Raw genomic sequence first — 11,584 nt, forward strand, 5'->3', positions numbered from 1 at the left:
GGGATCCATCATTTCTCTCATCTGTGTCTCGAGCACCTCATCAGAGAGTTTTTATTTTTCCTAAGTTTCTAGAATTGGGAGCATTTATTATCTGGGGTCTTTGGCAGTTTATTTGGTCTGCACCCCTAGCCTTCACCTTTTTCATACTACATGGGGCGAAGTGGGGATGGGGCGAAGTGGGGATGGGGCGAAGCGGGGATGGGGCGAAGCGGGGATGGGGCGAAGCGGGGATGGGGCGAAGTGGTTAGGGGCGAAGTGACATGGGGCGACGTGGGAATGGGGCGAAGCGTCCGACACCCAACGTGACATCCGGGAAACTGAATACTTTCGTCGAGCTTGTTGCTAGCGCGCGCAGGTAGGCGATTTTAGTAATTTAGAGCATCTTTTTAGGTGGACCAGTGACTGAAATTACATATTTTGAGCGATTAAATTAACAAGGCTCATCGTAGTAATTCAGGAGGTAGTCAGATTACCGACCGAATTAAAAAATACCATTACTTTTTCCCGTGAAAATAATCGTTTTCTTTTCACCGTTGCGTGTAACGTTTAGAGTGTAACAAAATTTGGCCGTGTGGGGGCGGTTGTCAAACTATGTGGTTGTCCATGAAATATATAGTAGACTGATTGATAGTATTAGTAACAAACTGATATAACAGAAAACATAAAAACAAGTAACATGGTTTGTCACTGTGCTAATTGTGTTCACGGTTAATCTGTTATTTGTTAATGACTGAAGCATTTGCAAAATAAGTATGGAGTTCTAAAGTTAGTCAGTTACTGAGTTAGTATTTTATACTCCTACTCACTCGATCCAGCTGCCTCCACTGGCACTGTTTAGATTTATTCATTGTTTTTTGTACCTTTGTAGTGTAGTGTCATAAGTTGCATTCTTAAATCCTTAATCATATTTTTATTTTTTTTTCAGATCTACATCTGCAGCTGTGTGAATTGTGGCATTGTCACTGTCAGTTTGTGATCCATTTGATTAGTAGGCCAAGGCCTGTATATAAAGTTTGCACTTGTATTCAGTTATAAACGTGTTGTTTTTTTCAGGTAAAACAGTGATACCCTACTGCCAATAACCATGGAAACCATTTTCACGTCCAATGCAGTGCCCTGATGATGCCACATTTTCACCAGAAAACATTCCAATTCTTGTCCAAACGTACTTGGAAAATACTCTTTGTTCGCAACCAGCAAATTACTTTCCAAATCCTTAAATGCTGTAAATTTTGGTGTTGAAAAACATAATCATATTTGTTGCTTCATCCTCTGCAGGTGACGCAGAATAACCCAGATACCCCAAGATGAGCGAGCAACTCAAGTACATTGTGGAACATTTGAACAAGGAGCCGTTCAAGCGTTCCTACAACCTGATCAGCTTTGACTCCCTAGAGCCCATACAGCTCCTGCAAGTGGCCAACGATGTGCTGGCCCAGATTAATCCACAAGTTAGTCCTGACAAACGACGTTCTACTATAGTGGGGGTTGGGGGGGGGCTGTATTTTGAGGATTCTTTGTTATAAATTATGGATGTTTTGGACACGTGTGTTAGTAACGGTCTATCATGAGTTTTTATTTTTGACATTTTTTTCCAATCAGTTACCAAGTTTTCAAATGTTCTGTTACCTTTTCAAACTCTCAGCTAAAATTCTTATTTGCACTAAGTGACCTTTGACACTTGTAAATAACTAAGTATTACATTTCAGTTTTTCCCTGATGAATTCAAAAACTATACAGTACTGCTGCGGCAGTTTGGGGCGGTATATGGAGTAATATACAAATAGGCAGTGTGGTTTGGGGCAGTACAAGAAAAAGTTGTAAAAAGTGTTAATGTTGTGAAAGGTCTTAGTTGTAATTCATAAATTTGTACCGATGTGTCGTTAGTCAACACCATTTTTGTTCTAATTTTAGCACAAGTTGGACATTCGTGAGGAGACCGCAGATGCAACAGCTATGCGTATGATGAATGAACTGAGGGTCTTGAAGTACAAGCCCAGCGAGGATGTGTAAGTTGATATACAAATCTTAAAGTTGTTCTCCCTGTTTCATTTTCGAGTTTCCTCCAAAAATTTGATTGTTTGAAATTGTTACTTTTCTACAAAAACCAAAGTTATTCATTTTAAATGAGACACGAAACAGAACAAAAAAAACTCGCCCATGTTTAATTTGGAATAATTACGTTACACATTTTAACTTATTTGCAGCCTGACAATAACTCTGGCTGATCTTTTTGTGTGTAAGAGGCGCAAAATCAACCCAAAATGAAAGTCTCTATTTCTTTTCCAGAGGGTTACAGAATACCCCCCAAAAAGTTGTTTTTGTCAAAATAAAACAAATTAAAAGTTTGTAGGGAGAAAAAAAAATCAACTTTTTTGCAAGCTCTCAGAAAACATTACACCGGTGAAGGCCAATTCTTATTTACACTGTGAAGCATCACCTAGAATAAAAAAAGTCTAATTTGATGAGTTTGTTATTTCCCCCCGCGTTTATGGTAAAAATAGGAGCACCTTCCGTCAGGGTTTGGTCTCCGGCTACAAGCCAGTCATCTACCCAATCCTGGTATGGCTCTTCCAGAAGATGCCGGAGCTCAAGAAGAGAGCCTACCTTGCTCGCTTCCTGGTCAAGATTGAGGTGCCCCCGGAGATTATGCAGGATGACCAAGTTGCTGATACATACGGTCAGGTTAGTTACAAAAAAGGAAAAAGAGGCCTAAAACTAGAATGTTATTATTGTTTATTGTAAGGTTTCCTCAAAAGCGCCCAATGCACTGTAGCTCGCAAGCCTGTAGTGAGAAGACAATGAGAAGAAATTACAGTTTTAGAGGTGGGAGGAAAACTCCCGAAGAATATTTGTGGGAAACCCACAGAATCAGGTAGAGACTGAAAACCATATCCACATGTGGACCGGAGCAGGAATCGAACCTGGGCCATAGAGGTGAAAGGCGAGGAAAGGAACCACAGCGCCAAGCAGACTCCCCAATACACTTTGTTCTAAAAATGTCATCACTATTTTTCCCCGAACTAACAATTTCTTTCTTTTGACTTCTTCCTTCCAGTACACTGAGATGGTTGGCCAGTTCAAGGAGCTTCACAAGGAGTCAGAGTCTTTGAAGACGTCTGGTTTCTCCACTGTCGAGATCCGACGGGACATCACCCAGATGGAGGAAGAAAAGGAACAGATTGTCAAGAGAATTGAACGCCTGAAAAAGAGGGTATGTGTATTTTTTTTTTAAATCCAAGAAACAAAAACTAAGGTGTTATCCATGAACACTGAATTAAATGGAAGCCTGTATTAATTCAACTAATCAGCTTTAACAAAATGTTATATAGGCTCTACAAGTCAACAAAATCAAACAATGTGATGTGCCAATGGGTCTTGCTATATTAGTTACGATCAGCATTATTGATTTGTTAATTAAAGTTGTTTTTGTCAACATTCAGGTTGAGACTGTCAAGAACTATGAAAGGATGCTGGAGATTGCCAGAAACTTCCGCAAGGAGCAGGATCGTGAGATGTCCCTGGCCCAGCAGAAACTAGACCAGAAGAATCAGGTATGTGCAAAAAAAACCCAATATGTTAAAAAAAAACTTGTACACAATCAAGTACAAAAATTTGGTATCAAAAGGACTGGATCGTCATCCATAAAGAGTTTTAAAAAATGCCATGAGAATACCCTCAAAATCTAAAAAAAACACCTGAAATTCTTGAATATCACATCACATATTGTTTTTCAAGAATAATGCTAAGCAGGAGGCTGTTACTCAAGCAAGTTGACCACCTTTTCCACCTATCTGCGACATAATTAAAGATGTTTCATTCTGCCTCATCCTACTTTGACTTGCAGCTGCATCATGCTGATCAGCGACTGCAGCGATTCTCCCAGCAGCTGAAGGATATCAAGCAGTCCACTGTTGGAGCGACGACTGAAGGTAATTTAAAAATTCAATATTGAGCTTTGCGCCTCACAGATGAAAGTTCATCAAGTGCTGTTTACACAGCGCTGTCTGAGGACTCAGGTGGAACTCCAACCCACAACCCCATGCTTACAAGTGCCGATGTCTTGCCACTCGACCTCCAAGCTCATCAGAGTTGGCTGGCTGGTGCAATCAGTCGCTGTTTTTTAACTTACGTCGGGAAAACCCAATATTGCTTTCAGATGTTAATAACAAATCTCATGGACACTTACCCTATCACAGGCCTGATCAAGAAACTTGACGAGGAGAACAAGATCAATGCCTACCTGTGCCAGGAGAAGTTACCCAAGGAGGTGGAGGCAAAACGCAAGGCGTGTCAGGATCTGGAGCGAGTCGTCAACGAGCCAGCTATGGGGCAGAGTGACTTGGACGAGATTCACACACAGGTTAGCAACATCTCCATGTTTCCTTGTCAATTTTGGAATGGCAAGCCAAATGGAACAAATTTCAAAATATTTCATATTTTGATGATCAAGCTCAATGTACAATTTACATTCATGGTTGATTTCTCATAGATAAAAGGGTTAACTTGACGTGAAAAAACTTAGTGTATTTCTGAAGAAAATTTTGACATTTGTTGAGATCAAGCTAACTGTACAATTTTATCTCTTCTCTTATCAGATCAAAACGGTGAACTCGGATGTGAACGCGCTGATCGAGAAGCGCATGATGAGCAACGACCCCATCGACGACAAGATGTCACTGTTCCGTCAGCAGGCTGCCATCATCGGCCGCAAGAAGGAGACTGCGGCCGAGACGTTACAAGACTCCAAGGATGAGCTGCACGCCTGCCAGCAGGAGGCTGCAGAGAAAAGGGAGAATGTCAGGGGGCTGCAGGGGGAGGAGGTGCTCAAAGGAGACGAGGTAGGCTGGCATTTTATCTATTTTTTTCCCTTTTTTTCTAATTTTTTCTAATTTTTCTTCTTTATTGTATAAAAGATGTACTGTCTGTGCTCTTCCACAGATTCAATATTTTGTTTTCTCCTAACGATTTAAGGTGAATTTTTTGTTTGTTTTATGTCTCATTGAAAAGGGAATAACTTTAATACTATTAGAAAAGTTGCTAGTTGAACATACAAACACATTTTGGGGGGTTGGAAATCAGAAATAGCATGGACAGTACATCTGAAATTTATTTCATCTCTTTTTGTTCATAATTGGGATGCATTTTTGGTGACTCAAAATAGCTTTCTTTAAATGAAAATAGTTTGTTACTTTAGAATTGTTTTCTTTTGGAAATTCCTCAAATTATTTTTCAAAAGAATGCACTAAGCTATGTGATCCATGATACATATCTTCTCTGTCAAAATATAAGTGAATGAATGTTCCACATGAATCTTTTATTTATTAAAAGTTGATATGTTTTTAAGTGTTGTTTCTTTTTCTTTTTGCAATTTGCCTGTGTAGTTCAAACGCTATGTAAACAAGCTGCGAGGCAAGAGCACCATCTACAAGAAGAAACGGCAGGAGCTGGCTGAGCTGAGAGCAGAGCACGGCGTGCTGTCCAGAACTGAGGAGATCCTCCGGCAAAGAGACGAGGTGCTACAGAAGACACTGGTGAGGAGGACTCAAAGAGGCTTACTTCAAACATGTGTCAAATGTTCAATCAGCATTTTATATGTTTAAACAGAGGTTTTTTTTACAAATGTTGTGATTTCCATCCACAGGCTAAACTGGAGGCCAAGAAGGGCGTGGCCGGTTACCATGACACCCAGGAAGAGCTGGAGAAGGTGTCGGCCATCAAGAGTGAGTTGGATGACATGAAAGGACGGACCCTGGAGGACATGTCAGAGATGGTAAGGACTCTAGCCTTGTAACGTTGTCGTCCCTCTCCTCCCCCCCCTCTCCCCCAATTATTCACCGCCACCCCACCCCACCCCACCCTATATGTTTTTGGAAATGGTGTTGTGCTTCGCCTAACAATTTATCGTAGTTGCATATCGGTTTTTATTACACACATTTACCTAAATCATCACAATATTCACGAAATTGGTCAAGTTCTCTGACTTTGCTTCAATGACCTTTGATTCCCTGCAGGTCAAGAAACTGAACATGACCATTTCTGCCAAGAAGGCGGACCTGGCGCCAGTCATCAAGGAGCTGAGACCGTTACGCCAACAAGCACAGGAGTTGGAGACTGTCTACAATGAGAAGAAATCATCGTATGATCAGCTGGCTGCCGGGCTGGAGAGCAACCGATCCAAGCTCGAACAGGTCGGTTCCATCATTGGTTGAGTTTCGGAAGATGCACCGGAACCAAAGTTTTGACTGTGTATTCCTAGAAAAGAGTAGGGCTAGAATGCCCAATGTCCAAACTTGTGTCATTTTTGGGAACCTAGTCTAGAGTAATTGTTAAAAACTTTGACTTGGACCACTTGGACTTAGATGTGGTTGAAAATATGTTGAAGATTATTTGTTTTATTTATTTCCCACCATAACAGGAGGTGCGGGCCTACCGTGAGGAATGCTCTCAAGAGGAGAGTCGCTACCACTACCTGAACTGCATGCGCCGCATCATCGCCATGCAACAGCAGCGAGTGTCGGACGAGATGAAGGCCTACACCTCCTCAGACCCTGCCGAGAAGAAGAAGGCATTCCGTGACCAGTACACACGGAAGATACAAGAGCAAGAAAATCTGGGGAAGGTAACAGATTAACGAGGCATTCGGAGCCTATGTATTTCTTGTCAGTTACAGTTTTATAGAGCGTGAGTAATAGAGCGTGTAAGTCTCGCCAGTCCACATTCACTTTTTCTGTGAACATCTTGGTACCAAACTCTGACTAGTCTGGTCACAGACTCCCGTGTTTTAATTTACCCACTTGTTATCTGCCTGGTCAATTGAACGAAAGTTGAAGTCAACATTGTTAATTTTATAGTAGTCATCAATTCGCAAGATTTTTAATATTGTTTAATGCTTTCTTTTCTTTCGAAATACCCATTTATTTCCCGTGATTGGATGGGCCCAGTCAGGACAAAGAAAGAAATGCTAAAAATAGGACATTACACACGTAGATCCTATATACGGTGGCTGGATGTGCTGTATTCTCGTAAAATCTCGCAGGTTTTTTTAAAGTCTACTTGCAGGCTGTATTCACTACGTATAATGTCACTCAAATATCTTTGTTTGGTATTAAACTCCCCAGAGTCTCCGTGATAAGCAGAAGTCGATCAAGGAAAGCCACGGCCCCAACATGAGGCAGATGAAGATGTGGAAGGACTTCCAGACACTGATGGAGTGCAAGCGAGATTGTCATCTGAACCGGGGCCAGGTGATGGACACTTCAAAGATGATCCGGGATGAGGTCAACCAGGAAGACAGGCTTATCCTGTGAAATGTTTCTTAGATTTGCTGATAGACAATGTTAGTTTCTCTGTGGTTGTGCAAGGAACAAAATGTGTATTTTGTGTTGCCTGTAGTACATAAATACGATTCTTGCATTTGAAAATAGATCCCCATGCAAGTAGTGTAGATGGTCGTATGTGTTCTGGTCAGGAGAATGTTGGATGACACACTGTGTGAGCACGTTACCAATTTTCAACTGCACAGTACCATACCGTTTGTGCTCTCCAGTATCACTGCATTTTCACCATTGAGGGAGAACTTGAGTACATACGTCAGGATATTAATATAATTTGGGATCCAGGGTATTAAAGTTGGGACAAGATTATAACCTTTCTGACACTGCAATATTCAAGTCCGAGTTTCAATTTTTTCTTTGGGTGGGGGGGGGGGGGGCAGCATGGGCCTAAAGCGAGGGGAACATCCCTCCCCAAATATTTGTAGTATTTCATTTGTGTTGATTCAGCATGGTAAGGAAAACAGGACGAAAAAAAAGTATCACTTTGTTCTTTATTCAAATGTTACTTCAAAATTCAGTGGATTTTTTGGGGGAAAAAGGTATGTATGAGGTCATATTTAAATAGATAAAGATCATTTTAAGTATCAACAGAATCTTATTGTTACAGTAAGTGCAGTTTGCTTGCAGGTCATTTGAATAAACAACCTGTCTAAGCAATTAAAGTATTTTCACTAAAGTTAAAATTGTAACTTGCAGTTGAAGTGTACGGATTGGTTGTGTTTTCAGAGTATATAATGTCCTGTAACCTACTAACACAAAACTGCACAACATCACCAATCAAATTTGGGGGAAATGGAAAACTTTTAACATTGTCCTCATTTGATCTACACTGATCTCATCAGCTCAGAACTTTTTTTGTTATAAATTCCTGTTGGCAGATTTGTGTGTATGTTAAAATAATTTAGTCTTGCTTTAAAACAATATTTACCTTGAAAGTAAAGTAGAGATACCAAACAATTAAAAAAAAATTGAATTCTTCAATTATTTAAATTTGTATATTTCTGCTGCAATATTGCAATCACCTTGTTTGTACAGAATAATTACATTAGAATGGTGTGTGTTGTGTGAATAAAATATACATTTACAGTTCAAATTATTAAGTGCCTATTATATGAAACATTTTTATTTATATGAAACAAGTACCCTTGCAAATTGGCTATTACTGGTGATGTTTCAACAACCAAAAAACGCGAATAAGGTTTTTCTCCATCCGAAGAGCAATATTGAATTATTTAGAACAGGAAGCAATTTTTACATTTTCTTCCTAAAAAAAAATTGGTTTTTTTTCCGGGGAGTTATCTTTGCAACCCTCTTCCAGACTTGAATGCAAATACAGTCAACTGTGTATCTTTATCTACCGAGTATGGCCTTACTGTTGAGGGTACACATAAACAGACTCTGTTGGAGAGTAGGCTAAATCGCAGCAAAGTTCATTTTGGATGGGCCGTACAGTCTTTCTAACGTCCCTTTGTGCTTTTAGACCTGAGCATGTCTGGTTGGTGTTCAAGCCTCGCTTGGTCCCCTGTACTTGTGCCACAGTTTCATGACTGGTTCCCGATTCTGCCAGATGTGCTTGTGGCCGTACGTCACATAGTAACTGCATCAAAAAATAAACCCACATTTAAAACCGTAAGAATTTAATGTAAATTGACATTACCTCTTTACTACCACCATACTTTTTTTCATGAAACAATTATTTTTTAATTACAAAGTGTGCTTACCATCCGGTTAGAAGACCCGCTAAATGAGCTGCATGGTCAAAGAACTGCCAGCCTAGCACGACACCTGCCGACTCTAAACCTATCAAGAATTTCAGAGCCTGCAACAAACAAACGAAATGCCAATAAGCTCAATATTCACAACTCCAAAATCAATTGATGAACTTTAATTCAACTTCAAATCAACTTTAATTGTACTTACTATCCCTGCTGAGAATGTGAAGAATGGTAGGAAGACGATAGCTAGCCTGGAGTCTGGGAACTGGGTGCACACTGCTCCCAACACAGCCATGATGGCACCAGACTGAAAACAACCAAGAGAAAAGATTATTCATTTAATACAAAATAATTCCTAAAATTCTGGCTCTTTAAGTGTAGGAAGCACTCCAAATGAAATCTGAATACTTACTGCTCCCAAGGACGGGTGGTATTTGCAGGTTGCTACTTTCAGCACATAGCTGGCAAATGATGCCCATACACCTAAGAAATAAAAACAATAATAATAACAAAGGGTGTTTGGCAAATGTATTTAACAAGAATTTTTGAAAAATCATTCCTGAATTTAGTCAACTTAATACAAAATTATACAAAATAAATTGCCAATGTTGAGGGGGGGGGGGGGAGGGGAACTGGGAGGGACCCTTGAAGCGCCACCTACTGTTCATCCACAGAGTCCAATGTCCTGGTTTCTGATTGGTCGCTTACCTGAGCTGAGGTACATGGCTATGAACTGTTCCTTGCCGAGTGTGATGCCTATACTTGGTGCAAAGCTCCACAGGACGTACATGTTGATAGCTAGATGCCAGAAGGAATACTGACTAAATGTGGACAGTACCATCGGTAAACATAAGGCACCTGTGGGCAAAAAAATAATATGGGAATCGTTCAATCGAATCAATCACAAGTCAATCAAAAAATTAGTAGCACATCAGGTCAAAAGTAAAAGAGATAAACCATGACAAACAGGTTAACTGAAGACTGAGACTGAACTTAAAGACTGACTTATGATAACTTCTCTTGAACTTTGCTATAAAAAAGCAAAAGATTGTGAACAAACTTGAGGCAGGGCTGGCGCTGAACCACTTGATCATGAAGAACTGCATGCTGGGTATCCTCCAGCAGGCAAAGACGGCAATGTTGGCGGCTATGATTCCTAGCGTCACCTTCTCTGTGCCTGATAAGCTCTGGAACCACTGGTTGATCTGTAGAGAAATAAAGCAATAAAGTGAAAGGCTTCACTGTTAAACTTTCTCATTCCAAAATGTCTCGTAGGGATTTTCCTTACGTCTTGAAACTTTCTCCACCTTTCTTACCAAAAGTCACAATCTGGTTGGTCAATGAGCCATGTTTGATTGGCAGGCAGAAAGCATCAATTGTGCAACATTCTCACCTGGACAGGCAGTTTTACACAATTTTAAGACGTTCCTAAAGATCTCAGTAAAGGCATGACGAAGGGGGAAGCTGTCAAACCACAAATGTACCAAAACACACTTCAGAAAAACACGGATAATACCTTTTGTCTGAATTCGCCAGCCTTAGCAGGGTACCTCTGATACCTTCCTATCTGACTGGTGAACTTCTCCAGGACCTTAGCCCGCATGCCTTCATACTGCCAGATGGCTGCCCCAGCAAAACTACAACCTGTGAACTGGACAAGAGAATGTCACATTTATATAAAACATAGTACATATTTAAAGTCAAAATTATATATTCTAACTGCTTGACAATGTATGCTTATGATTTCATTCATACATTACTGTTCAAGCACACTGCAGTTCTACATTCATGAAAAATTGAAAAGAAAACAGTAATACAGGGTCCCAGTCGCTGAAAGAAAAGATACAAATTATCATTTGTGGTTTACATCAAATTAATAAGTCACCATACAACACCTACCATGCAAGCAAAGGCAAATGGCTTAACGAGTGTCCTGTATGGCACTTTGACATCGTTGGAATCGTAGCGAACTTCAAACTTCTCCAAGCTTCCCTTCTCAAATTTGGCATCGACTATCTTCTTTGCTTTAGCTGGTTTTACGTTTTTAACCATTCTTGCCCCGTCGCCTGTATCCCTCTTGAAGTATCGACATGGCTGAACTTGAAAAGATCTGAAAATTGACACAAATTTGTTTATTTAAAATATGACCCTACTAAAACGTTAACACTGACACTACTCACTAGCTCCACGCAGAAATCAACACAAGTCTGTAGCCTAGGCTATGCGAATATTTTATGAATATGAATGTCAACATGGTCAATCAATGGCAATGCTATATTTATTTTACCCGCATTTTCCACAGCTTTTCCTCAGTAAAACCCTAAACATAGAAGATGTAGACATCATACTTGTGTTTCTGAATGCTCTGAAAATTGAATGTATCAGGGAAAAGGATGACGTTCGTTAATAAAAGAGAAAATCTTTAAAAGCTAGGATTAGGAATAGGATTTCATCAGCAACAGTTCGTGTCGTCTGCTTCAGTTTTTCAAGGGTGAACGAACTTTGTCGCGAATAAGTTTTCCTAAACTGAAA

General features: G+C 40.1%; 2 protein-coding genes across 2 annotated transcripts; one reads left to right on the plus strand and one right to left on the minus strand.

Annotated features, from left to right (window-relative positions):
• Positions 1-289: 289 nt before the first annotated feature.
• On the plus strand, positions 290-8,433 carry LOC119723390 (intraflagellar transport protein 81 homolog). Its single transcript, XM_038194005.1, has 14 exons — positions 290-355; positions 1,279-1,451; positions 1,915-2,009; positions 2,505-2,685; positions 3,059-3,214; positions 3,444-3,554; positions 3,848-3,932; positions 4,200-4,363; positions 4,599-4,841; positions 5,385-5,534; positions 5,645-5,773; positions 6,015-6,191; positions 6,419-6,622; positions 7,122-8,433. The coding sequence occupies exons 2-14, from the start codon at positions 1,308-1,310 to the stop codon at positions 7,308-7,310; spliced, it is 2,028 nt and encodes a 675-aa protein (XP_038049933.1). The 5' UTR covers positions 290-355; positions 1,279-1,307; the 3' UTR covers positions 7,311-8,433.
• LOC119723394 (presenilins-associated rhomboid-like protein, mitochondrial) lies at positions 8,057-11,547 on the minus strand. The gene is made up of 9 exons (XM_038194009.1): positions 11,340-11,547; positions 10,952-11,162; positions 10,569-10,703; positions 10,113-10,257; positions 9,761-9,910; positions 9,465-9,535; positions 9,258-9,359; positions 9,059-9,156; positions 8,057-8,934 (listed from the first exon to the last, which is right to left on the minus strand). Exons 1-9 carry the CDS (start codon positions 11,396-11,398, stop codon positions 8,841-8,843), a joined length of 1,065 nt encoding a protein of 354 aa, XP_038049937.1. The 5' UTR covers positions 11,399-11,547; the 3' UTR covers positions 8,057-8,840.
• Between the last annotated feature and the right edge of the window lie 37 nt (positions 11,548-11,584).

This window comes from Patiria miniata, unplaced genomic scaffold (assembly GCF_015706575.1).
Source record: "Patiria miniata isolate m_02_andy unplaced genomic scaffold, ASM1570657v1 HiC_scaffold_17, whole genome shotgun sequence".
NCBI classification, from domain to species: domain Eukaryota; kingdom Metazoa; phylum Echinodermata; class Asteroidea; order Valvatida; family Asterinidae; genus Patiria; species Patiria miniata.